The sequence below is a fragment of the Idiotropiscis lumnitzeri genome, chromosome 3 (assembly GCF_059441095.1).
Source record: "Idiotropiscis lumnitzeri isolate Australia: NSW breed Sydney's pygmy pipehorse chromosome 3, RoL_Ilum_1.0, whole genome shotgun sequence".
Lineage (NCBI taxonomy): Eukaryota > Metazoa > Chordata > Actinopteri > Syngnathiformes > Syngnathidae > Idiotropiscis > Idiotropiscis lumnitzeri.
Genome location: NC_142393.1, coordinates 16662894 through 16690282, shown reverse-complemented (window position 1 = coordinate 16690282; position 27389 = coordinate 16662894). Strand labels below are relative to the sequence as shown.

The window sequence follows — 27389 nt, the reverse complement described above, 5'->3', positions numbered from 1 at the left end:
AACTTCTGCTCATACTGATACAATCTAGTTCCAATTTGCGCCCTTCAACGGCCACACGGAGGATCAAAATATATAAAATATAACGACGGGCATGTTTATCTTGTTTAATCAATAGTGGGTAAATGTCGGATTCATTCAACTTCCCGACAGTCCACTTTGTTTACCTTTATTATGAAAGTTTAAATTTAGTATCCGGTTTACACTCGTTTAGTTAAGACGAAGACTGCAGGAAGTTACGATCGCCGATTCAGTATAAAACGACATTGACCACCTTGCATTGCGGTGCTACCGCTGTGTCATTGCGCATGCCCGCGCAGTTTATAGCTGAGTGGTGATGGGAATGAGACGCTTGTCTGAACTGTCAACGTTACGGTGATGTTCACGGTAAGCCTTATTTGAACCAACCAAATCTTACCTCTTCTGTCTTACAACTGTTTTAAACGTAAAACAGTCATACCGAAAGACATAAGTTAGTGTAATTGGTTAGAGTTGGCCAAAACAACGTCACAACACAGCTCAGCCATGTTGGTCTATGGAGTAGTTAACAGTTGGTAAATCCCCTTCTGCGCCCGCCCATCATGTAAATCAGCGTGGAGAAACAATTGTCCCACTCAACAAGTAATTCTATTTCATTAACACGTTCGGTCCCACCATTAAAAACATCTCGGACATGATTAGGCAGAGTGTTTCAGAGAGGGAATCCGTCTGCAGTGCGTTGATGTAGTCTAGTACATAGTGTATAGGTATGTGCGTAATATTCCAAAGATTTAATCGATATACATGAAGCCGGTATTATTAGACAAATCTTTTAAGGACGATTTCAGTGATAGGGGGATAATATTTTTGTGACTACGTTCAAGAAAGTTATTAGTTTAAAAGCCGGAATGCGCCAATTTCTGGCAAGCGTCTAAGTGCAAAGTGGGGAACATGCTTTTTTTCCGCCGTACTACAATAAAGTGTAATTGCACATCCACTCCAGTAGTTGGCAATGGCGCTCTCCTTGCACATTGTGCGCAGTGGGTATTAAATCTACGGTGTAGGTTTGTTTTGCAACAAAAATGCTATTTTTTATAGTTGTGGCGGAGAGTGGGTGGTGGTGGGGGGGTCGTGAATTGTTTTCTTCTTGCTGGGGGAGGGTTAACAGAAAATAATTAAGAAGCAGTGAGTTAGCTAAACAAAATTACTATCCACCTCTTTCCTACCAAGTCATACATACAGTTTGATTCTGAAGTAGTCTATTGCCGGGTTACACACGCGACAGAGGCTGGGCGTGTTTGTGTCAGTCATCAGTGAAGCTATTTCCAGTGTTGAACCACTAGATGGCAGACTATGCCCGTGAGTACAATGTTACTGCAGGGAAGGCATGTAAAAAAAAAAAAAGACTCTACAATGTTTTCGCAGTCAGCACCTCCATGCTTACGCAGAAGAGAACAGTGGTCTTTCCTTTGAAAAGAACCCATCACAACCCATCCATGCGTAGTTGACCCGCTTAGAGACGATTACAGGGACGGACGAAAACCCACTTCCGTCCTTGCTTATTCCTCCATCCCCAAAAATGGGCATCCGTCCGTGACAGAATGAAATGACCATCTCTGCTCATTACTGCTGTCAAGAAATGTATAAAATAGTTTAGTATGAAGAGCTGGCTTGAGAGTACAAGGCCCAATCATTAAATTGGTGCAGAAAGTTGAGTGTCATTATTTTATTGACTTAAAACAGCTACCCTGATATAATGTGTCGTCACTAAAAATAAATGTTTCATCTCCATTACATGTGTTATCTGTCTTGTTTGCATTTTTGCAGTATATGGTTGAAGAATGTCCAGGAAGATAAGATTTATTGTACTCAGTTCTTCCAGTCATGAGGACAACTTCGATGCTCAGGAGCTCATTGTCCATGCACCCACTGTCAGTGGTTGGAGATCAAGCAGGTAGTACATCAACACACCACTGACGGTACATCTTTAGAGGTCTGCTCTCAACTCTCAGTTTACATATCAGGATTACTAAAAGTACAAATGAAAAAAATAAATGCTATTGACCTGGATTGTATTTGCATCTTATTTTATCCTGTCCAGACATCCAAGCAGTGTCTTGACACTTAACACATTTTCCTGCTTCTCTTTATTCCTGATTTCTTTATTAGCTCCCGATGATTGTTAATGTGCAGGGAAAACCTCAAGACATGTTAGTACTGTAATTTTAGCCACACTTCTCTAGAGTTGGATAGTATCATTGTTGAATTCTGTAATATGAATAGAGAACCTTTTTCGCTTGCTAAATAAGGTTTGTGTACTGCGGAACTTTAAATGAGACATATGCGTGTTTTCAGTCCCTATGTTTTTATCAGATCGTACTGGCACTGCTGTTATCTTAATCCGTGCAAACTTTGCATCTTTACTTACCTTTTGGCTTAGGAATTATAGTGCTTCTGTGGAGTCACTGAAAATGGTGGCTCTTCGTCCAGAGGCTAAGTCACAGGTGGAGAAAATGTGTAAGGGATGGGGTATGTAAATGAGCTGAATTCTGAATCAAAATTCAGAAAAGCTCACTTACGGACAGATTTCCGGTACTAGGCAGACATTTAAAAAATGTGTTTGGCTGAGGTGTACAATAACACAAAATCTCTATTAAATAATAACATGCACACATAACCAAAAATCTTTTTTTTCTTGTTTTGGAATGACATAACAGTTTGATTTGGCTTGTTTCATGGGTCAAATGTCATGCAATTGTTCCGCAGGAAGTGTAGCTACCCGCAGCACATCACCCTACAGCTGGTGGAAAGAAGTCGGGTGAAGAAGCTGCAGCTACTGGCCCACCACTACCTGATCCCATCTAAGGTGGAGTTCCACATGGGAGACAGTCCTCCTGATCCTAGCACACCAATGTTCATTGGCCAGCTTCACAAGCTTGGGTGAGACTACTGAAGAAACTTATAAGATCATTTTTAGTTGAAGAAATATATTATACTAATACACTATGTCTAAAGAAGGCATGACTGGTAAAATAGAGTTATAGGATGACCGATTAGGTGATGATGCGATTACCGGATCTTCAACATAAACGCAGCAGAACTATTCATTTCATGTCAGAAATATTCATTTCGCAGTTGTCTATAACTTTGTTTCACATCACAAAATCGATTTCACAATAGAGATACAACTCTGACGCCCTCTCCACAGCTACGTGTCTCTTTCGGACAACGAAAAGACCGGCTTCAGAGCTCGGGAGCTGAAGTCCGTCCATGTGGATGCGGTCGGAACATACCTGAGGATAACATTCCACAGGAATCATGTTAACCGTCACAATCGTTACAATCAGGTACCATTTCTACGGCAAGTTCTGAACTTGATAGCTGTGTGGTTGAAAGCATAAATCATCTTACCTTAGGTGAATATTTGTAGATTACGCCTCACACATATTAATTTGGGATTTCAGGTTGCTTTGGTGGCCCTTAATGTGCTGGGTGAGCCCCTGGATGGGAGCACCTCTTTCACCATTGTAAGTAGCATCGGTTATTGAACTTATATTTGTACAACCGTGGGTGGCGCTGGTGCCATATAACACAGGGATCTTGCAGATTCTTATAAAGTCTTAAAAGTCATTGAATTCATGAATTTAGAAAGAAACACTTAATTGGCAATCATGTCTTGAATCCAGTTTCCAAAACTCTTTCAACAATTTTAACACATTGTAAATGTATTTTATAATTGTAAATAATCTTAAATCTTTGGAAATAAATAAACAAAAAAATAATTTATCAAATGACTTTCATGTTAGCGTCACTCAATTGTGACCGCAGAGCAAACAAAAATGTAATGTAGTTGAGACTCTTAAGAGCGGATGCATGTTAAGCATGTACTTTATTAGCTTGCGACCACATGGGACATTGTGAAGTTGGTCTGAAATTTAATTTCAAATGGAAATTAAAAAAAAAAAATTAACTTGCTTTAAATTGCAGGAACCCTGTAACATCCTTGTGAAGTTTATTTTTGTTTATTTATGTTTTTTTTTTAATTATTATTATTTATTTATTTATTTTTTTTAACTCCCGTTGTTAATTGAAGACTAAATTATAGTAGTTCAGCGTGAATGATTGCTTGTCCATATGTGTGCCCCGGTCCATAGAGTACCACGGTTTTAAGGCAGTCAGCCTCACATCCGCTACCCATGTGAGGAATATCTGTATTGAAACTGTTTGGATGGAACATGTTTTTGACCTGCAGCAGTAAACCATTAACAAATAGTAGTAGGGGTGTCCATATCTACAATATATTTGAATGATGGATGTGACAAGAATGTAGTAATGAGATACAAGGGGAAGTTCGGACGCAATCACACAGGAGCGAGGCCTTTAGTTAGTCCATGTAATTAGATAGGCCTGCAGACAGATAACTTCTGAGGTAGGGACAACACCTTTAAACACAAAGACACTGCCACACTCCCGCACAGATTCCAGTGAACAGACAGTGCTTTGTTTTTCTTGCTAATCTCACAAAGGACCTCCACCTCAGAACTGAACCCACCTGGAGGGGTTCTGTTGCTTATGTGTATCTCTTCTGTGGTCTTAAATTTATGGGACTGATGCTGTATGTGCACAGTGATATTTGTCTTCATAGCATCAATGAATATTGCATATTGGCAATGACTGCAACTATTTATTCATTTGAAATAAGATTAACAAAGAAACGTGGGCTGTCAAACTCATCCGGAGTGCCTTTTAACATGGCCGAGCTCGCAGGGTAAAAGCACTCTTGCAATTTGTAGGTAAAAACGTAACTAATTCCCATCACATATTTTATTTTTTTGCTGTTGATGACGCATATAATTGTGTCAAAATTATGTGTGCACGAGCATGTGTGTGTATGTATGTGTTACCCACGCGAGGGGGATTGAAGCTTCTTCTTTCTTTCTGTCATAACACACACTGGTCACTCGGAAAGATTCGAAAAACTTTATGAAGACAGAAAAACAAATTTCCCTCTTTTCTCTCGATGAAGTTATCTATCTTATTCATCCATCCATGTCTGTAGCATCGTGATAAATGGTTAGCACGGCTGCCTCACAGTTCTTGTACTCTGAATGTGAATTACGGGTGCTCAAGCTTCCTCCGGTATTCCAACACCATGCAACTTAAACAACCATAAAACAAAGAAGCCCAGACAAATATGTAAAAATATATATCATGCATTTTTTTGTGTTTGGCTTATTGGGTTGATAAATGAAACATTGCTGAATAGATTAATTATATACCCCATTAGAGAAGCTAATATGATGAAATAAATAGCATGAGTCAAAAGCAGCCAGCTGATGAGGAAGTATAACTAGGGCATTTCTGTCACACTTAGCAGTGCACACGGCATGAGATACAAAGACGTCAACATCCATTTCAGCAACTGGAATCTCTACCTTTGGCCAAAGTCATATTGAATATACCTTCTGTAACAAGCGCTCCCACCATATCTTATATATTTACTAGGTGACGCTGACTTTGTTGCAATGGACAGTCTTACCTTTTCATTGTGGAATATTATGAAATTTTACAATGATACATTTTGTGGAGAGTACAATTTTATCTTTTCTTTGATGTTAATGTATTCCATTTTTTAGTATTTTTAACAGATACTTAATTTTGTGGGTCATTTTCAAGCCATTAATGTCAGAAGACAACGTTTATGCGATTTGTCCATCTGTTTACCCCCAGCCAAGCGGAGTGCAGCTGATCGAACACTACCTCAACGGCACCCAGCTGGAAGCCGGCTTGGATGCGACCCTCGCAGGGTGAGACTCGGCCATTGAACCCCGGTGTCATTGTCTCGTGACAATAATACTGCACAGCAAATAGACAAGACAACCAATAAGGCATTTAAGGTCACTTGCATTTGAAGCAGGTGGTCAGAGCAGAACAGATGTTTTACAGCAGTGCCATGGCCAACTTTACATCATATTACCATGGAGCTCAACTTGCACTTCCTTAAAAAATACTTTGCTTGCTTTGATCTTCTGCATTGACTCCACTGAGTCTATTGAAAGGAGCCGCTTCCATTGGCCGGGAAGCTAGTTGACTGTGTTCACACCCACAACGATGCAAAGCAGTCTTTCTAATTGTGCTCATCTGCAAAAATGCCATAGAAATGAAAGCTCCACCCATGTGCACGATTAGACTGAGCTTTGCACTATACTTGCTCTGGGCACAAAAATAGAGACAGATTTGTGTTTATTCCTTGAATCCAGAAAATACGACACCACATCTCCCTTGGATGACCTGGCCTTCGACATGTACCAGGACCCTGAAGTGGCCGGTATCATCCGCCAACTGGATCAAAAAAAGCAGGATATGATTCACCAGGAGAGATTTGAGCAGGCCAGGTATCTGAAGCAGGCCATTGCTGATCTTCAAAAGGTAGTGTTGATGCTTTTCCAGGATATTGTGTGCCTGGAAGATTTTTCATGTGCAAAAAAAAAAAAAACACACATCCTAAATCAAGAAAGTCAGCCAACAATATGTTGCGGCTTATTGTTCATTGTGTGCAACCCACCAAGGGCTGAATTATATTGCATTTGCAATAGAATCGCAATTTTAAAAAATTCAATTTCATAATCCTTAAAGCTGCAATTTAAATGCTCATAGAGACGTATAACACTGAGGAGCCAAGGGTAGGATGGAAGCAGGCAGTTATAGATCTAATTAAAGCCTGTTTCATAGGTGCGTCTAAATATTGGTCAGTTTGCAGTCTAATGAGACTTTGCGATGAATATCTAACATGTATGATCTAGTTTGGCTCACCAGGTTAAAAAAAACATCACGTACTGTCAAAGTGATGCGTGTGTGGGAGTGGGGAACTGTTTGTGTGTGCGAGTGTGTGGCTGATAAATATGAGCGCATGTGCTAATAGATGTTTAACATTATGTGAGCAATCCCAGCTGTCTGATGTGTGTCGCACATGTGAAATGAAATAAAAGTGCCCACTTGGATTGATGAGTAGATATGTTTGCTGCTTAACAAAGGTGACCTAACAACACATCGTCTGGTCAAAAGTTTTGAAAATGGAAGCACCCTTCTAAGTTGTGCTATATTTTGTGGAGAAATAAATCTGTATTTGGCCATATGTTGCGTCGTCTGATGTCATGAATTAAAATGAATATAGACTAAATGATTATTGCTAGTCAATTATTCTACGAGGCGCATCCGCCGCTTGTAATGCATGCTGCTGTTTTTTTTAATTGCAAAATTTGATGTCATATTAGCTGGTATAATCTTACTTTCCCTTCAATTTAGCATGTGTGATTTTACTGACTGGAGAGAGACAAATTGTATTTTTCCGATATGATATGTATATTAATTTATCAATAAGTTCATCGTTTAAGAAGTGGAGTCGACTTGTTTTTAGATATTCCATATGTTGAAGTTGTAAAGCCACAGATTTGTTTGTTTTATTGTTATAATCTGCGCTATAGTCTGTTTGATTTCTTATTCATTTCGGACATGTCAAAGTATTTAGTAAGTCTCGACCTGCAATTGTCTTTCATATTAATGTTTCATTTGCATTTCATCTTAATAGCCTATTATCTATAATAGACTTGATATTGCTTTTTATTTTCATAAATATTATTTACTTGCTTTGTTTAAAAAAATACTTGAAAAAGAGCTTGGAAAAATAATTGCATAGATCGCAATCGCAATTTTTAGGAAAAGTATAGCTATTACTTAAATCAATTTCCATAATTGTTAAGCCCTAACTCCACCCTTAAAAAAAGAAAAAAAAAACACTTCAGCATTTATTGAACATTACTTGTTAAACGTTGCTCAGATTGCCATTACTGACTCGTTTGTATACAGTGTTGCCATGCACACCATGAATTCTAAAAGAGCTCAACAGCTGCGCAGACTGTCAGGTTCGTGTCCTTCCCTCCGTCTTCTTACTCAACCACACAGCTTTCTGTAACCAAATAGCAGCCACACTTGCCTTGTCAGCCGCACAGCTGTCAAAGCTGTTGCCATGGTAATCTGTGTGTATAGTTTGTGCGTAAAACAAAGCTTGCCATTAACTTCATTGTGGAGGTCCTCAACAGAAAAGCATTTTGCCGGTCAGATTGCTGCGAAGAGATGTTGCCAGGCTTAATTAGCCACAATGTTATGTCCAAGCAAATGGATTTTAACTTTGTGCTGTCCCCAAGAAAACTGGTTCAAGATAAAAACATCAGTAGTTTTGTAGCCCTGTTTGACATCCTGATGTGAACTCTGCTCGTTCTGGACAGGCTGGTGAGCATTTGGCAAAGTTTGACGTGGAGAAGCAATGTGCGATGGAAAAGGAGGAATATGACCTGGCCAAGAAAAAAAAGGAGGAAATGGATGCGTACCGGAGAAGTGTCTATCAGCAATTGGAGGTCCACAACCTTTTTGATCTAGCAATGGTCAGTCACCAAACATAAACATTGGTTCTTGAGCCGCTATTTTGTTGGAGGGTGAAATCATTTTGTAAAGTCACTTCTGCTCTTTTGCTTTATCTCAAGATCACAAGTGCATCGGAATCGTGTCCATCCGAGGAGGTTTCATCTCCTCTTTGTTCTTCAACCCACCCCTCACTCCCCACCAAGCCCTTTGACACGAAAAGGAAAGAGAAACCTCTTTCAAAAACTCCACATGGCCATCTGCCAGACTCTGACACATTTTTACCTAAATGCAGCAACCCACCTGACTCACCTTGCGCCTCGTCCGAGCTCCCAAAAAAAGATGTAAGTGCCGAATTTCGTAGCTGGGAAAAAACAGCACTTTGCAAACAGTCTCAGTTTCAGGTCTATCTTTTATTGACCATAAATGTCTCTCGCCACCTGGCAGTTTTGGAGATGCAGTAGAACCTCGAAGGGCAAACACAATTCTTTATGGTGCCTTGGTTGTCCTCCAGTTTCAAATGTAGACATTTTCCTGTATAAAACAATTAATATTCAAATGTAAAACGAACTAAACGTGGGGACCCATAACTTTGGTGGTGGGCTGTGACGTTTGCATGGTGAACCATGTACTCTTTGACATCAATTTAATTCGACAGCAGGTGGCAGTGCTGCTTAGAACTTTTTTTCTAAATGGCCATATTTTGAGTCATGTGAAAGGATTTAAGAATATGGCTTATGTACCCAAGGGGAGGAGGGTTTTGGTGAAGTCGAATGAAGGAAATATTTGTTTCCTCTCAAGAGGTCTTCATATCAGTTTGAATAATTTAAAAACTTTTAGTAGCATATCGGATATGTCTTATCCGTAGTCAACTGATCTAATCCACTTGAGGCCAGGTACATAAATGAGTACGTTTCGGCATTGTAAAGATATTTTCAATCGCCAGCACGTGTCAATAAAGGGCAAAATAGCTGCCCCCTGAAATACAAGAGAAAACTGGTGGATTTTTTTCCATGTACCACATATGCAATATTAATCAAAATACCTTGTTTCGACTTAGTGGGAGCACATAGAACATATTAGACAATTTTTGACAATCATGTCTGTGGGTAAAGCCGATGCCTCCCCGAGTCATGAGCCGTAAACTGGGACGTAAATGGAACGTAGCCAATTACAAAAGCAACCTGACTGATGTAGAAGAAGACTGAAATGTCCGACCCGATTTTCAATTTCCGTTTTCTTGGTTAAATGTGGATTATCCAGGCTGTAAGAAGTATTTTCTTGTCAACAATGCAATTTTTTAACGCTCCCACTTCTGGTCCCCTTCAGAAAAACTCAGGTAACCTCGTCGGATATCATGGAGCCTGATCTTATTTTTTGAGCGATCACGTGTGATCACACCAAATTTCTGCCTCACATGACACCACACTCAGTACAATCATATCTTTTACATCTTTTAGCTTTGTCTGTCATAGATAAGAGTCTTGTGAGATTTGAAAAATCCTTGTGTATGTGTGTGTGCACCTTTGGAGGCATGCAGGAAGATTATCCGTGGTGGGATTCTTTTTACATTTTACTCGCTACCTCCTGAGACCAGCCCCACTGCAGGTTTAAGTTTCTCTATTTAATTAAAAGTTTGCAACAGGTGACTGACTCCGGCAGTTGCCAATGTAGCTTTAAGACCTATCTTTGAGCCGGCATTAGGCAGCCGACTGCCATTTGGCCCTGCGCGCGAAGCGCAACAGGAATTACTGGGTGATACTTGGGCCGGGCGATTATGGGAACTATATTAATCACGCTTATGATGATTGATATTAAAATCAACAACCAAAACTCATACGCAAAACTCTCATCATACACACTCTTATCTCTGCACATTGAACACTTTATTCTTGAACACTATTCTTTTTGTTGTCAAGAACCAAATCACCTTGTAAATATGTGCAATTCAAGCCGCTTGCATTTTCATTCCGCTATATGCATCTTTGTGCACATTCAAGGCATGAATAAGTGTCTCCCTCTCAGTGGGTAGCACACCCGCCCTCAGACACTGGGGACTTGGAATCAAATCCCAGTAGAGCGAACGCTGTTACGCTATTCAGTTTCCCAGCCACTGTCGTAAGTGGGTTGCGTCACGAAGGCGTAAAAACTGTGCCACATCTTCTGCGATGAACTCGCTATGGCATCCCCTTCCTTAAGAGGAAAAAGCCGAATGCCAAACAACATCAGTCAAGTAACGTAACCACTGTTGTTAGTAAAAAATAAAATCTCTCAAACACAATGTTTATGATAATGCTGGGCAAAATCATTGGGGCACTGCTGGAGAATTACTGTTTTTTTTTGTTTTGTTTTTAAATAATGTCCTTATTCCCTGAAACAATTTAGAGGTTCTATTGTTTTTTTCATGGTTAAAGAAACTAACAGCAAAACCAACAAATCTAAGAATGCACAATATATCACAGTATTCTCTGCTGCTGTCCATTTCAATAAATTTCTCTTCCTAGTTTAGCAGTGTGCCTTATGATGAGAGGTACCCGCCAGCCCCGTGGAGAAAGGACCAGGCAGTGGAGGCCGTACAAAGCCCTGCAATGGAGCGGCCTGTCCTACTTGACACCCAAAGTAGTCCGCTTAGTCCTGAGGTGGGCACAGATCCAGAGCCCCTATCGGAAAAGGCTCAGAGAGAGGCTGGCCATGTAATAGAGGTGTATGGTGAGAGTCTGGTAAGAAACAAAAAAGGGGAGAAACTGCACCCACTGCAAAGTGATTGAATAGGAAAAACGATGAGCTCAAAAGTGAAGAATATGATGTCTATGTGCATCAAATCATTTAATGTCCTTGATTGCTCCTTTCCAGGTTGCAAGGGCATATTCTAAATCCTGGTCAAATAGAGAGGATGCCCTCCTGGCGGTGCACAAGAAGCTCTTGGAAGTGCCCTCCACCACTACCAAAGAGGAGCTGAGAAGCATGATAAGAGCTGCAGTCTTCTTGGTCAAGAGGGCCCTCCTAGAGAAAGTTTCGCCTGTAACTCTTTTTCTTTCTTGTCGTTGTTTTTTTTGTCAATTCCACCAAGGCTTCTACCAGTAGCAAAAGTTATTGTCAAAATATGTTCTCTGGAGCCCCGTTACAAGCAGAATTTATGCTCCTGGTTTTAAAGCATAACCTCTCACACACACGGAACAGTGTTTTCTCTGTATCGTCTGGGATCCCAACCTCCTCTCTCAGCGCTTGCTTCCTCTGTCCATCACAAAGATATCCTTGTAACATCTCTCTCTGGTCTGGATCAACAATAATTCTCAAGGTTGTTAATTTGTTACTTGAACCGTCAAAAACGTAAATACATTCATTCATACTATTCAATTTCCAATAAGGTGTTAACATATGTGCCTAAATAGATGTTATAGTGAAGTCAACCTTGTCTTGTCTTATGAGATCATATAACTGCACCCAGGTTTTGTAAATACTTTGTAATTCCCGGAACTCTTTTTTTTTTTAAATTAGTATTTATTTGGTTTTTATTTTACATTATATATATAAACAGCTAAGGCAGCTGGGGCCAGATTTTTATTTGCAATGCCAAGCTGACTTCAGAGTAAACATTACAGAATATAATCAAATGCAAATAAATACATAAACTGTACCACGTCATTATGGATGTATTAGAATTCACAGTAAACACAAAAAAATCACTAAGAATAACTTGCTTTTTGCCTGGAATTAGCTTCCATTTTGTTGTTAGGATAAAATGGTTATGTTGATATTTTGGCAAACATAAATCCCGCTGCAAAAGGATGACAACTCACTCAGTCAAAAAAAGCTGATTGTCTTCTGCCTCAACTTAGGTTTTCCAAGCCTCCTTGAAGTTGCTGTTCTTCATGTTGAGCCAGCTGATCCCAGATCTGGGCAGAGTTGAGGTGACCCACTGTTTGGAGAACACTTGGCCCACCCTACTGGCTAGGACTGGAGACCTGACCAACCACCTGCGCGTCACTGCCACAGCCTGTATCCAGGTATTGTATTCCTAACACAGCTGTAAAATCATGCATCTGCCATCTGAATACTTAGTATTAGCATTATAAGAAAAGCACTTATTAAAGTTCCGCCAGGAAGGATAGCAAAGTTTTATGAGAGCAAAACAGGTGTCGCATGTCATGAGCTAAAGCCTAAGCACCCACGACCACTGAAAATAAAGTCCAACCACAAGCAGTGGTGTATGAAACTCTTGTTAACGTAAGGCATTTTAACGTCTTTTCCTATCCTCTGTTACTTGATTGAATTTTAAATGTAGTTTGCAACAAAACTTCATTTGTAAGCGATGTTTTTGTAAGTGGCATAAATCTGCATGGTGTGAGAGCGCAACATTGCACTCCAGAAGTTGGATGTTGGTAGTATCGCAGTTGAGTGCAGACCTGCGGATCTTGAAGAAGGTGGGCTGTGCTGTTGTGGGGATGGTCTCAGAGGACTTAAATATTGGCCAATCTAGGCATCTCCTTTCATTCCCTTGAAATGCTGCACGCTGGTCTCAACATAACGGAACCACAGCTATGCCGTCTCTTTGTCATAAACATTATCCTCAATAAGTTAGGTGCGTTTCCCGTGTTTCCACATTCCAGTCACTTGATAATATGGCACAGCTGAGTTTTTCCATCTTCCATGTCGCTAATTATACACATGACTTTATTGCCAGCCAGGTTGTGTTGACGGATAAATGACAATGCGTAACTGCCCCCGGATATGACTTAACATTGGCTTGAAGTGCATTGTCTTTCTTGTTTGCTGTTTAGGAAATTGCTGTCCTAAAGGATGTTCGGGTCTTGCACTTTATCCCTGTTGAGCTGGTGAAGCCTTTCAAATCCAACTTCCCCACTCGTCTTGCGCGGAGTCGGGCCGAACTGCTTGAAAGTGTCCTGGTGGAGTTGGGTACAGACAACTCTGGATTTACCGTGGACAATGTAATGATGGTAAAGGACTTTAATTGGTTGATTAAGTGCCCCTTTTTTAAAAAAAATTTCATTGTTTTTTTTTTTTTTCTGCAGTACACTGGCAACCTTTTATTAAGCTCTTGTATTATAGTCTTGCACATAGCAGAGACCGAGCTTTGGCTGGTCGTATTTCTGCTATACAATACATATATTTATATGAATTAAAATTTTGGGGTCGAACTGTTCATTTTTCTAACCTTTACAAAAGCTTTTACACAAATCAATTAAATGATAAAAAATAATAATTACACATGTTAGAAGCCATATGCAGTCTGCAGACACAAATGAATATGTCTGTATATTAGTTCATGTTTGTCTAATTTTCCATCTCTTTTGGCTCATTTGGAATGACTATCTGAGAATGGAATTTGATCATCTTTGTTTTTGCTGACGTCATCTACTTTAGCCAAATACGTATCGCTCAGCTCCAGTCATTTTCATCCCCTTAGTTTAAAGCACTGAGCTAATATCCATGTCCAAAATGTTCGCTTGTTAACCACAGTGGACAAGCCAGTGCCTGCCTGTTTTTTTTTTACTTTATGACCTGTCAGCCCCTTTAGCCCTCTTCCTCAATCTTTTATCAGTGAGGGCAAATTGTTAGGTTTGCCTCTAACCTTTCCTCACAGGTGCCCTTTGTTTGCATGTTTGCACATGCTTGCTCGTTGCCTTTGTGTGGAACGCCTTACAAATTTGCTTGGGAAACACTTCCAGTCACGGTTGAGCTGTGACGTGTCGGGGGGTTGCTTTCCTTTGCTCATGTCACATTAAACAGTTCAACTAGCAACTTTCTGATATGGTCTGTGGTAAGACTAAGAATTCTTCATAGAAATTACTTTTTTAATCTCACAGCTATACCAGAAACAGTTGAATCAAATAAAACATAAACAACACTAACAGTGCTTAGGTTCATATCAAAACCAAACACAATCCTCTCGCACTATCACTTCCAATGTTATTACTTTCAACTTTATTTTGTACGTACGGTGCTTTCTCAAATGTTTAGTGCTCAAAACCGTCCGAGCAAGGCAACGCGCAAAACGCTTGTTTAAATATAGCGGTCTCCAATCGTTGCCAATAGCACACACAATCTGTACAGTAAATGAACATGCAATTCGGCATGCGCTTTTATGGATCTTAGTAAAACATCCCAATCGTATTGGATCCCACCCAACATGCCTATAGCGTGTGCAGTCTTTTTAGCGTGTGCGTGCAATTTAGTGCTTGCTGTACTGTATGTCATCTCAGTAAATCAGGATCATAGACATTTGAAGTGTGTCTGTGTGATAAAATGATCATCAATAATTATTTGCTAATCTTTTTATAGGCTGCTGGGTATTGTTTGTCCAGTCTTAGCATGTTAAGTTTGCTAGTTAACTATTTCTGGTTATAATGATAATAATGGCCATTGAAACCACAAATTGTATAAGAATATTAAGTTGCAGGAACTTGCTTCTACTAAATGCAATAAAACCTTAATTAATTTCATTGTTATTAAAAAAATAAATAACTTTGTTGGAACATATCATTAGATAAAAACACTCTTTTGCACAGCACTTTAATCTATATATATGTTATGTGCACATACCACAGGCCTATGCAGCTAGGACTTGAATTTGATAGCCCAAGAGTGTCAGGACAGGGATGCTTTGAACATTTTTTCCTTTTCCCACTACTGTTACCTGGGTGATCTGCCTGGTGAAATTCTGTAAGAACTCAGCTTAGGGGCCCACTATATAACAAAGTATGGGAATTGAGACGAGTTGCGGTAATGGGCGGATGGGGGGGGCACTTCTGCGTCATAGCCGACGTGTACGTGAGCAAGGCATGGAACCCGTAATTGCTTGATGGTATTTATGTACATCTCTCCCTTGAAGCACCATATTACTTACTGGTCAGTTTAATCAATGATAGTTTAAAATCGGAATTTGTTAAATCTTACTGGTAGAATTTATTCTTATTCTTCTTGTTGTATCATCGATGATATGTTCCAGCTCGGTGACCCTCAAAAGGATAAATGCGAGACAAATGACTTGATGAATGTTCTATTGTTGTCACTGGCGGCAATTATGCCCTTCTAGAAAATGTATGAGGTCGTGGGACAAAATTCAATTATTACTTTGTTAATTAAAAAAATAATTTAATCAGTCAATTTTTGTACGGAGTCTCAATTACACAATTAACTAAAATTTGAGACTTGGAGCCAGGCCCTCTCCCAGGTCACACTGAAAATCAAAATACAGAAGATCAACAAACACACTTCTGATTTATGTTTTTCAGTTCTGTATGGCAGCCTTGGAGCATGGTGCGTCTGCTGTTCGAAAGCTGGCTGTGCGCATCATCTTCTTCATGTACAAGCAGGACAGTTCGGCTGTTCTCAGCTTCTTTCCACCCCAGAATGCTGCTCGTAAGAACTTCCTTCACAAAACCTTATTTGATGGCTTTGCCAAGATCGACGGAAAGCTGGTGGAACCGCAGGCAAGACTTTCAATCTATTTTTACGGGGTGTTCTGATCAGGGTTTTATGTTGCCAATTCTGTCACTGATCTTCCATTAATGAGATCAACCGATCCAGATCATATGGATAAATTGCCCATTTCTAAATATTACAGCTGTTAACCAATGATTATTTTAATAATCAATTATTTTCTCAATCATTTTTTTCAACTAAGTGAATTATATATAAAATTTAAAAAAAAAACGTTTGAGCCAAATTCACATCATTTTATTACACAAAAACAACACATAAAGAAGCTGTCCGATTAGGATCGGTGACTGATCGATTGGCGCACCACAAATTTTTACTTATGCTGTACTTATAACAGGTATAACAACAAATTATTGCATAACTTCGAACTGTTACTCAGTATGCTGTTTGTTAAAAGGTTGGAAGCTGTTCAAGTGTAATTATTAAATGGGATGTCACTTGTATAGCGCTTTTCTACCTTTGGTACTCAAAGCTCTTGGTAGTTTTTGCATCAAACCGCTGGCCTTAGGGTGTGACGAGGGCTGTGACGATTTTGTAAAAAAAATAATTCCTGCACATTGAACAATTTAATTTTTGAACACTCTATTCTATTTGTCAAGTACAAATGACTGTAAATATGTGAAACTGAATCCTCTTGCATTTTCATTCTGCTGCATCCACACCTTTGATACCTCACATTTTTGTATACATTGAAGTCTTGAAAAACATTAGCTTTAGCTCTTTATCAGATTTATTTTATCTTGTCTTGGGACTTAGTGGGCTAACCGGGGATCTCAGGGATTTTATTTCATGCCATGTCTTGTGGAAATGTGTGTTTGTACAACAACAAAAACATATTTTTATCATTACATTTTGAGGAAAGTAACATTCCTTGAACTCAAGTTTGAATGGAATGTTCAAGGACAAGGAAAAAAATAAATGAATAAGAACGTAAATAAGCGTATACTAGAATGATAGCAATTGGAACAAATGAAACCGGCTGTTGGGCGGCATGGTGACCGACTAGTTACCACGATGGCCTCACAGTGCAGAGGTTGTAGGTTGGATTCCGGCCTTACTTTGTGGACTTTGCATGTTCTCCCCGTGCCTGCATGGGTTTCCTCCGGGTACTCCGGTTTCCTCCCACATTCCAAAAACATGCAAGGCAGGTTGATTGGACACTCTAAATTGCCCTTAGGTATGAGTGTGAGCGCGTTTGTCTTTGTGTGCCCTGCGCTTGGCTGGCAACCAGTTCAGTGTGTACCCCGCTTACTGCCCGAAGATTGCTGGGATAGGCTGCAGCACCCCCCGCGACCCGAGTGTGGACAAGCGGTAGAGATAATGAATGGATGGAAACCGGCTGTTCCTGTGCATTTTGGCCTCTTAGGGGCAGTATGGTGCTGTACGTGGATAAAGTACACACTTTGAATGAGAACAGAATAAGTTGAGTAATATAACTCGTTTTTCACGTTTTCAACAAACACTAGGAAACCGTCTTACCCTGAATTAAGTCACCAAACAAACACAAGTTAGACTTGACATAGACAATGAGCCAGCAAAGACTGTAAGAAAAGAAACTAAATACAAAGAGAGGACACAACGAGGAACAACGAAACAAGACAGAAAGTGTATAGGGGGAGTTAGGAGGAGCTAATTGGATAACACAAGTGATTGGGTTAACAAGCAAAGGTGGACGAAGCCTACTTTACTTGGACAAAGATGGCAAACAACAGCAGTTCGATGTGACAGAGACAAGTTACCAACAAAAGCGAACGGTGAAAGATGACCGAGTCTACGTAAAGAAGTATACAGCGAACGAAGTGGCGAGAAAGGCAGGGAGTGAAGTGACTTGGCTACAGGTTCAGAATGGTTTGACTTGGAAAACATGGCATTACGGAAGGAATCTACGTCGGCCACCCCACGGAGGTCCCGTGTAAATGGCCAACCGGGAACCCAATTAAGAGTCTGAAGGGTTCAGCGGTAGACACTAAGGGTACAGGTTCGGAATGTTCGAAAAAGCAAGATTACGGGAAGAACCAGAACCTTTCCTTGGGCGCCAACGTTTGCCACACCACAGAGGTCCCGTGTAAATGGCCAATCTGTCGGCCACATAAGGGTCTGAAGAGAAGGAATCTGGGGTGTACATGAAGTGATCATCAATAGAACTTGACAAAAACTGACTAGGGTTTGAATAATGACTGGGAAAGGGAAGGGTCACAACACACATCAATACTAGTTTTACACCCTGATCAAATAATCACCATTCAAGAAACTATTGCTGGTAGACTGTTATATAGCTTTATTTAAAATCCAATACTTAATACATACGATGTAGTCTCCATACATGTTGGATGACCGACCTACTGGGAGATTTTACTGTAATTCTTGTGAGTCACCCAGTGACTAAGCGTAATTTGCACCAGAATCATCCGAAAGCTAGCCCTCCCATTACCTAATTGGCACACGGTTGCGCCTCAGTCATAATACAACCTTGACGCTCGCCTGCTCCAACAGTTCACAAAGCTTCAAGATGGTAGCACACTTATAATGCAAGTAAAAGTAAACACGGATGAACACGCAATGTGAATGTGACGTACTGACGTGGTCACTAATTTATCCGGCCTATTATGTTTGGTGGTCCACAGGATGGGCAGAAGGAGAAGGAGGAGATCCACTCCCTGCAGGAGCAGCTAGCAGCCTTAAGGGACTTGACAGTAGGTGGAGTTGTCATCAGACCGCAATGACATCACACCTTTGTAGAGGCTTCATATTAACATTTATGATTCCACTTGACTCTGTCGGCTCTTTTACAAATATGACTTGTGCACTGTATTCTAACAAAAGAGGGAAATGGACGCATTCAGTCGTCAACCAAACAACTGCTTATATCAAAATCTTGTTTTGAATTCTGACCACATGTGTGTCTCTTTTGTCCAAGGAGAGAGAGAGTAAAAGTACCAAAGGACAAATGGCCAAGAAAGAAGTTCCCAAAGTTGAGAGGGGTTCTCAGAAGACTGGTAAACAAAGTATGTCAAGCCAGATCCGCTTCTGTTTCTGAGACTGCGTGCAAAATATATAAATGTTTTCATTTGACATCATTTGAATGTTCACTTCAATCTCAGGGGTTGAAAGAACTTCAAGTATCGCTGTCCTGTTGTAAGTGACATATTTCGTCTTGGATTTTCAGCAGTTCTAAAATTGTCTCAGAACAAGACAATACCTACTGTAGAAGTCCAGCAATCTATCACATACCTGGATAAGTAAGTAGCTTGTATTTAGTTGTTAGCCTCTTTAGCTGACGCTTATTAACATTTTAATTTGCAATACAGTACCGTAGATATTCCAGATTTTTGGCCGTTTTATTCTAAAACTTCCGTTGACTTTTTTTCAGCTTGTGTATATTCTGTGGCAAAACTGATGATTCTTTCACTGAAGATGGATTAGACCTTCACTACTGGAAATACTGTCCCATGCTGCGTCGCTGTGATGAATGCAGACAGGTAAAGTGACACATGAACAAAAAGTAGGACTTTGTTTAAATTGGTCTTGTTGCCTTCACAGGTAGTGGAGATCTCCAGCTTCACAGAGCACCTACTTAACGAATGTGAAAGTAGGTCCAAGTTCAGCCAGTGCCTGCGCTGCTCTGAGGCAGTGGCCATTGATGAACTGCCTCGACACATCCAGGGAACCACTTGCAAACGTGAGCCTCCCATTGGATGAATGACTGGTTGAGTGGGTGGAATGATGATTTTTAGATTAGCGTAATGTCTAAGCTTCAGGTGACTAATATGGTTCTATACTTCATTTGTCCATCCATTTTCTTTATTTTGTATCCTCATTAAAGTCGTGGCTAATTGCAGGGCACAAATAGACACGTAACTTTCTGTTCAGAGAGAATTGCACAGGTTAGGCCGGACGTATCATTATATTCTCCGACGGGGTAGCGGTTCGGCAATGTTCTTGCTTTGCAATGAAGCAACTTGCTTCTGCTTTTATAATTCGTCTTCATGAAAACCATCCCAATAAAAATGTTAAAGGAAGATAGCAAAATGATGGCCTCCACCTCTCTTATTGGTGTTTGGCAGTGCAATGTTTTGAAGTTAACGGTTGTGACGAGAATGAGATGTTTCTTCTGAGTAATGCTTTGACGCATTTTTGATCACATGTATAAAGTAATCTTTCAAAGACATGCACACACATAGAAAAACAACTTTAGGTGTCTTTAGCTGCTTGTTTAGATAGCCCCACCCCTTTAGGTTGAAGACACCCATGTTCAGGGACTTCTGGAAATTAATAAAAGGGAGGCAACGGAGAGATCTGATCAGAACGCAAAGAGACAAGCTTTCGATTCAGTCTTTCTCTTCGTTCTCCTTGCAAGCCAAATTTTGAGCGTCTTTCTCTTCAATGATGGTGTGTTTATGAAATGTCACATTGGCGAACCTGACACTTGGTCATTTTAGAACTTTCCCCTGCTTCATCTGATGGACTGTTTGGATAGTGAGAAAATACGAAAATAAATTGGATTAGATGTAGGAATCTGAAAATCTTAATATATGCATTTTAAAAAAAGGTCAGAAAACACCAAATGGGTGAATGTGGCTAAGTGATCTGATTTTGTGCTTCAGCTATTCCAAAATTAATTTATCTGGCTGCTGCTCCATTAAACATTTTACCACCAATGCTTCAGACAATTAGAGTTCTAGATTTTAAAACTGTTGCTGTCAAAGAGGTCTAGCCTCAGCTTTATTGCTTCTTACTGGATATGCTTCTACTGTTCTTAAAATAAAAACTTAGACTTTGAAAGACTGTTCGTCTGAAACCCAAACCTAATGTCAGTATTGATAATTGACAAGTGTGAGTTTTTTCGGTTTGACTTTGCTGTGTCAAAAAAGGCCATTATTCTTGACATGGTCATATTTTCTGAAATACGACCTGATGAATTGGATCCATTGTTGGAACAAAGCCAAGATTTTAAACTCCTGTCTTTCCTTTCACATTTTCATTTCCTCAGCAGTGTTTTGGGGATGTTCTCTATACCTGTAAGATAGCTTATAGGTGTCGCATTTCTGTTTCAGCCCCCATTTCAGGCAAACGCTGCAACCATTGCCCTTTGTGTCACACCAACTTTTCACCAGGAGAAGAGGTAAGCTTGAATTCACACATTTAGCATTTCCCCTCTACCATCAAACCAACACAGAAACAAATGAGTGTGGGGTGTAAAAGTAAAACAATGCAATTGATGACCCTTCTAAAGACTTCAAAAGAGGAGAGTTCTTTGTTTCTTGCTATGCTTCTTCATTCTTCCGCTAAGTTCAAGTCATTGCAAAAGGAAGTCCGAGGGGCGAAATCCCCGCACCATCTTTAATGCCGTTCAATAAAAGTAGCATAGACATCATGGAAATAATACTTGATTTTGTACAGGTAGATTATGTGCGCATACAACAATGGCACAAATGATTTACCCTTAAACTGAGATACGGAGTTGCAACTCAAGACTCCAAATAGGGGTAAAATATTTATGACTCAATGGAGTCGTGTACACATCCCTTTGTGAGCTCATTAAGATCAAGTCTGAGAGTGCTGAGGTTTTTGTATGCACAATGACTTTTGTTTTGTCTTCATCGTACTATTTCGACCTTTCTGTTAAAATATTTTTTGTTTAACAAAGCAGCAGTTGTGTATGTGGCTTGAAACTGGCTCAGCCCTAATCTATTATCCAACCCGTTTTATTATCGTTGATTGCTTACAAGCAGAATTTGGTCCGGGTGACTTGGCACAATTTGTGTAAATGTACTTTGCTGTGATCTCACTCAAAACGAAGACATGACATGCAGCTTCTTAATGCAAACACACCCTTCAAAATTGCTGGAGGGGGAAAAAAAACATTACGAGAAAGTCACGCTCTGGCTGCCAGAGCTCTGAACAGATACTATGAAAGGCTGCAGTGTTGTAGAAGGAAGGAGGGCGGCCATTCCGCCGTTGACTGGACCTACAGTTGCCCATTGCCGTCCCCGATTGAAGGCCCTCCCAGGGCAGGACTGAACTTACTGAGCTACTTTTGTACCTGTTACAGGCTTGGAAGGCTCACCTCACGGGCAGTGAGGGCTGCAAACAAAACTCACGCAGGGTCGCGGTGTCCCACAGAACCCAGCCGGCACAAGGTGAAGCATTCATACCACCTTGTCCACAGCACAGCACAGCACCCTTTGAAAGCGCATTAAAAAGTGCAACTTTTCCCAATTTGGTTTCCTAATCTAGGAGACAAGATGTACTTTGATAGCTATTAGAATACATTATTTATGTTGTATATTTTTTTAAATGTGTGAAATTTTACTTCCCATTCCTTGTTATGTAATCACAGTTGTCTGTCCAAAAAACAATGCATGGTGAAGAGCTCTTGTTGTTGCACATAACTCTAACAAAATGAACACGTCAACAATTTGCAGATCTTTTTGGATGTTCAAAGGAATTTGAAATAATTGTGCTGACATACTGTCGGCGTGACTTCCTGGGCCACAGTTGGTTTAAATTGGTTGTGCTCTTTCACAAATAGCTCTGGAAATAAATCGGTTTGGATTAAATTGTGTGTTCAAATTTTTAGTTCCAAGAAACCACGCTTCCAAATCATTTAAGCTGCATACTTTAGCTATACAAGTCCAGCATTACAACCCATATAGGGTGGTCGTACTACTGTTTGGGAAGCCTTTCAATGGAGCATTTTACTTGAAAGAGGAATCATTTGCATTTTTGTCACAATTTAAAACAGTTAGTAGTTTCTGAATGTCTTTTACATGCTTTCCCCAAAATACCTCAAAATAATGAATCGTCACCTATTTTCCAGTATTTTCCCTTACCCTCTAGTGGCGTTTAGATCAGGGGATGTTGTTATTATCTGCCGCTGCCTTGTGAAGCACTTTATGGTGATTAAGGGCTATAAAAATCAATTTGACTTGCCAGGGGCAAGTATGACTGACTGTGCAAGGTAGTGGCTAATTGTAAAGTCTAAAAAGGTGAATGCAAAGTGTGAAACACACTCTGTCCCCACAAAGGCAGCATTTTTATTTTAAACTCGTTGAGTCCGCTTTTTATCATTGAGCTGCTGAATTACACTTGTCAGTGAGTTTACAGGCCTTTGTATATACAAACACTACTGTGAGGTCACAATTCGGCACAAATAAGCATCGTTAGCTCCCAGGCACATTTTAGGAGACTACATGTAAATTTTCCATTCATACGTCCTCTTCAAGTGCACAATCCTGGTGTTCATGTTTATTACTCACTGAGCCTAAAGATGTATTTCTTTGTTTTCCTTCAAAACACAGGAACTCGCCAAATTCTAAATGACATCAGCATGTTTATACTCTTGTTATGGGAGCTGCTTTGTTTTGGTAATAAATGGAATACTAGACAAGCGTTTTACAAGTTGTGTATCTCTCCGTTTGTTTCCAGGTAGGGCTGTCGCTGGCACTAAGGTCGCGCACACCTGGTCGGTGGGAATCCGAGGTAGAGCCAGGCCTTTGGGAAGAGGCAGTCGGATCGCTTCTCTGGCACCCGCGGCTAGAGGACATACACCTGGGAAGCGGTGATAGCTGAAGAAGAAAATTGTTGTTAGGGAACAACCGTATCACTGAAAACGTCATGGTCCTACTTGTCACTGCAGAGGCACTTTTGGAAAATTCCATTTAAGTGTTATGCCATATGATTTTATCACCCTCCAGTTTGTGTGAGTTGTGATTATCATATATTGAGAAGCTTTACTAAATTCAAACGGCTAATGAATTTTAAGATGGTATCTCACTGAGCGGCCAAGGCGTGTGAATGAAACTAATTTGGGTTTTTTGTAAGTGTTGATTCTACTTGGTTGTAAAGATGGCAACGATGAGAACTGTTTGCTCTGCTCAGTGAGATCCCATCTTAAATGAGGAGCTGTCCTGCTGGTCGTTGCGACAGTGAAAAAATGGTCATGCAGAATTCAAGTTAGAGACCTTTCGTCAAAACTTGAGCAAGGGTCAACCGTAAAAAATGGCTCAGTTTGTTCACATACTCTGCACAGTTGACACCAAAATGATTCTATCCTGATCACTTTTTTTTTTCATTTAAAATGTATCATTTTGGTGAAAATTACACAAAAAGGTAGCACAAGACTTTTACAACGTTCTACTAGATTCAGACTACGTTTTGAAAACGATTCATATCCTTAATGCTAATGAATAGACGTTATGAAACAGAATAAAAGCAGAGGAGCCATTTCATGACAAACTCACTCTGGTAGATAATTGAGTGAGGTTACACTGTTGAAGTATGGCAAATAGAACCATCCGTGTCTGGCGTACACCGAGATAACCTCCGATGACATCATCCGAGTTTATTTTGTCAGTCCTCCTACTACAAGGGTCACAGATGCTACTATACAGCTGTTGACCTACTGTATGCTCTGGTGTTCTCTGCGGCGAGCGCATACACAAGAAATCTCTCTTTAGGCAACACGGTGTTGCGACATTAAGTTGACTGTGCCAGATGAGCATTTTAGCAACTCTTTGCACCATTGCTAAAGCTTTTGATGATGTCAATGTAGAGGTCTGAATAGTTTCATGTATACTCTTAGGTCCATAAAAATTGTGGAATGGACACAATCTTCAACTTTTTGGCGCTAAACAGCACCGCATTGGATTTGCAATGATACAGACGAGCTGTGCTTGTAACTACGGACTTTCATCTTTCATTTGAAGGAATTTACATCCAAATCAGGGGAGCAGTGTTGAAAATGCAACGGTTATACGTATATTGCTTGGAGCATAAGTGAAATGGATGCCCGCTCAAATTCAGGTCAGGTGACTGACTTGGTATAATTTAATGCCCTTCAATTAAAGCTGAAAGTCTACAGTTAAAAATCATCTTGTTTATTTCAAATCTGTTTTGGTGTGTTTAGAGTAAAAAGGAGTATTTTGTCCATGTCCCAATTTTTCTGGACCTAATGGTGAGTATGTAACAATTGTAATGTAGCTTTTATACCATGTACATCATCACGACAATGAATATTTTTCTCAGCAAAAGGTATCTGCATGTATTTAATTAAATGTACATTTCTAACCGGGTTTGACATACTTTATGACTGTGTATCCCAAACAGTTTTTTTTTTATTCATGTACAAACAAATTAACTTTTAATAGAGATGAACATACCTGTAGTTTTTATTTACACTCTAAAACAAACAAAAAAGGCAAAATTTCAGTTGCTTTAGGTTCTTTTTACCCTGATTTTGTTGATACTGCACTATGTTACAAATGTAAGGCACAAACAGCTACAACTGATTTGACTCTTGATCCATGAGGCTCAAATTGGAAATGGCACTGAGAATTGCACCGTAGACCTGGAAAGTGGTAGTTTCCCAAAAGCTAAGAGGACTCCAAACTGGACAGATTCACTGTAGAAATGCTTTCATTCATGGATTCATGTCATATTGAGACTCTCTGTGCACAAACCAGTTCTTCATTGTGCACGAGACTCCACATCTTGAGAAGCTCCTGGGCGCTGAGTTTGTGCACCACAATGAGATTCTTGTAAAAGCACGGCTCGCTGTTCATGGGGCTCACCCGGCGCCTGGTAATTCCGAAGGTCCTAAAGCCAGAGTGCATCTCCGGGCTCAGGCGGAGCCTCTGCAGACACATGCCCAAAAACACGTCATCAATGGGGTACAGCTCCAGGTCCTCGGAGACCACGAAAAGCCTCCTGGCCACCTGGGAGGACATGAGGAACCCCCCTCCTCCCACATAAGGAGGGTATGGCTTATCAAAGAGCTCCCTCGGGATGTAGTATTTACTCTGTCTGTTACGGATGGGAATGGCCTTTGAGATGGTGTCCCCTACAAACAGGTTGGTCACCTTGTGCTCCTCCACCTTGAAGTTGATGAGGTCCAGTAGGTTGTTGGTGTTCACAAACACATCGTCATCCCCTTTGAATATAAACTGCACGTCCGGGCAGTAGATGTCAAACCATTTGAGAAAGTTGACCTCTTTCAGGGTCAAGTTGAAGAAAGTGTCCATGAAGTCCCACTGCAAGATGTCCCCGTAGATCTGGTCTTCATACTCGATCAACTTCTGCAGGTTCTTTGTGTCTTTGCCAACGGAAGGACTCCCCAAAAGAAAAAGGGTCTTTATACTCTTCCCATCCGCAGTGAGCTCCCTTCCCCAGGTTTTGCGCACTGCCTCGCGTCGATCGTGCTGCTCAATGACGGACTTGACCACCATGAGGAGATGCACCCCTCCGTTCGTGGCCGCGCACTTCTCCGGGTGATTGATGATCATTGGGAAGTACCTGCAGTGCCGGTGCAGGACGAACTGGTGAAACCTCGGGTCCAACCTCCGAAACCAGTCCTTCGTTTTCACCGCGGCGTCCTCGCTGCAGTTAAGCACCTGCGCGTCCCAGAAAGGAGCGCTCCGGTTGGAGAGCCGCTCCGTCGCATCCTTCTGGCTCGTAAAAGTGGGCTTGTTGCCTTTCTTCGACCAGAAACACTCCCTGCACCAGCCGGCATACGTGTCGATGGTGTCCTTCTCGGGGACTTTGAGCTTGTGAATCAAGAGGAGGGAGGCGAAGAACAGAGAGAGGCTCAGAAGGGGCTTCAGCAGACCGAACCGCTTTCTCCGGAAAAACTGCTCCATGGTGCTTAGTGCTGTGAACCGCGGATCTCCAGCGCTTCACAATTGACCGCCATCGTAGTACCCCCCTCAACTTTGCGTGTCTCGTCTCCAGCACGTCATCTCTTATGATCCCCCATGGCCGCTTTGCAGACGCTTAACAGGATGCGCTGGCCCCGATGTGGCCCCGAGGCTCTTTTTGGCCATGGTGTCGCTGAAGTGGAGACGCTGGTCGGCTGTCGAGAGTGGGCAGATGCCGTGGGCTACGTCACTTGGGTCCCAAACTTCTCTACTATGGGCTGCGAACACCCTCGCGCACACACGTAGACACACCCACGCTCTACTCACTCTCCTCCTCCTTCCAAATATATCCTCCCCTTCCTCAGCATTACTTTTTGGTAACAGGTGTCAACGACAGGTTTATTGTGTACACTGAGAAAAACCTAAAGAAAAGTCCACATTTGGTATTGGACTTATTTTGTATAGTTATTTTCCCTAGCTATCAACTAAGTAAACAGTTGACTTGAAATTTAGCTTTGACTTCTGCCAATTTGCATGACTATGAATGATGTCTTTGCTGCTGTAGCCTATATTCATAGTTGTATCTCTGGCATTCCGCATTATTTGCACAAATTAATTGAATTGATCCGTAATAGCCAATTGCATTATTGCACATTTCATATTTCTAATTACTTTTATGTGTCGTGTATGTGCATCAAATATTTATTTTGTTAGGCCAGTGTCTTTTTGCAAAAGTACAAGAGTGACTTGAACTATCAAAGACAAATTCATTGTGTGCTATGCTTGCATTCCAGACATTATCCTATTCCTGATAATTAGTGCTACTGAAAGGCTACCGTGTTTTTCCGTTTACTCTATACAAATATATTTATACAATATACACGTTTACACTAAACT

The 27389-nt window shown here is 40.7% G+C and overlaps 2 protein-coding genes across 3 annotated transcripts; one reads left to right on the top strand and one right to left on the bottom strand.

The window, feature by feature from the left end:
* Window positions 1-258: 258 nt before the first annotated feature.
* cep104 (centrosomal protein 104) lies at window positions 259-25024 on the top strand. Of its 2 annotated transcripts, XM_088290925.1 has the most exons (22): window positions 259-384; window positions 1804-1930; window positions 2743-2916; window positions 3185-3323; window positions 3441-3503; window positions 5707-5783; window positions 6237-6405; window positions 8262-8417; window positions 8517-8738; window positions 10899-11114; window positions 11248-11415; window positions 12234-12401; window positions 13176-13352; window positions 15651-15848; window positions 18483-18551; window positions 18776-18863; window positions 19025-19097; window positions 19229-19337; window positions 19399-19537; window positions 20913-20980; window positions 21911-21998; window positions 23287-25024. In XM_088290925.1, the coding sequence occupies exons 2-22, from the start codon at window positions 1818-1820 to the stop codon at window positions 23421-23423; spliced, it is 2811 nt and encodes a 936-aa protein (XP_088147051.1). In that variant the 5' UTR covers window positions 259-384; window positions 1804-1817; the 3' UTR covers window positions 23424-25024. The 2 variants fall into 2 exon arrangements, with proteins under 2 accessions (XP_088147051.1, XP_088147052.1); XM_088290926.1 differs by lacking the exons at window positions 8262-8417; window positions 8517-8738.
* Window positions 24768-26794, bottom strand: b3gnt7l (UDP-GlcNAc:betaGal beta-1,3-N-acetylglucosaminyltransferase 7, like). Its single transcript, XM_088290928.1, has one exon. It carries the CDS (start codon window positions 26493-26495, stop codon window positions 25293-25295), a length of 1203 nt encoding a protein of 400 aa, XP_088147054.1. The 5' UTR covers window positions 26496-26794; the 3' UTR covers window positions 24768-25292.
* Window positions 26795-27389: the final 595 nt, after the last annotated feature.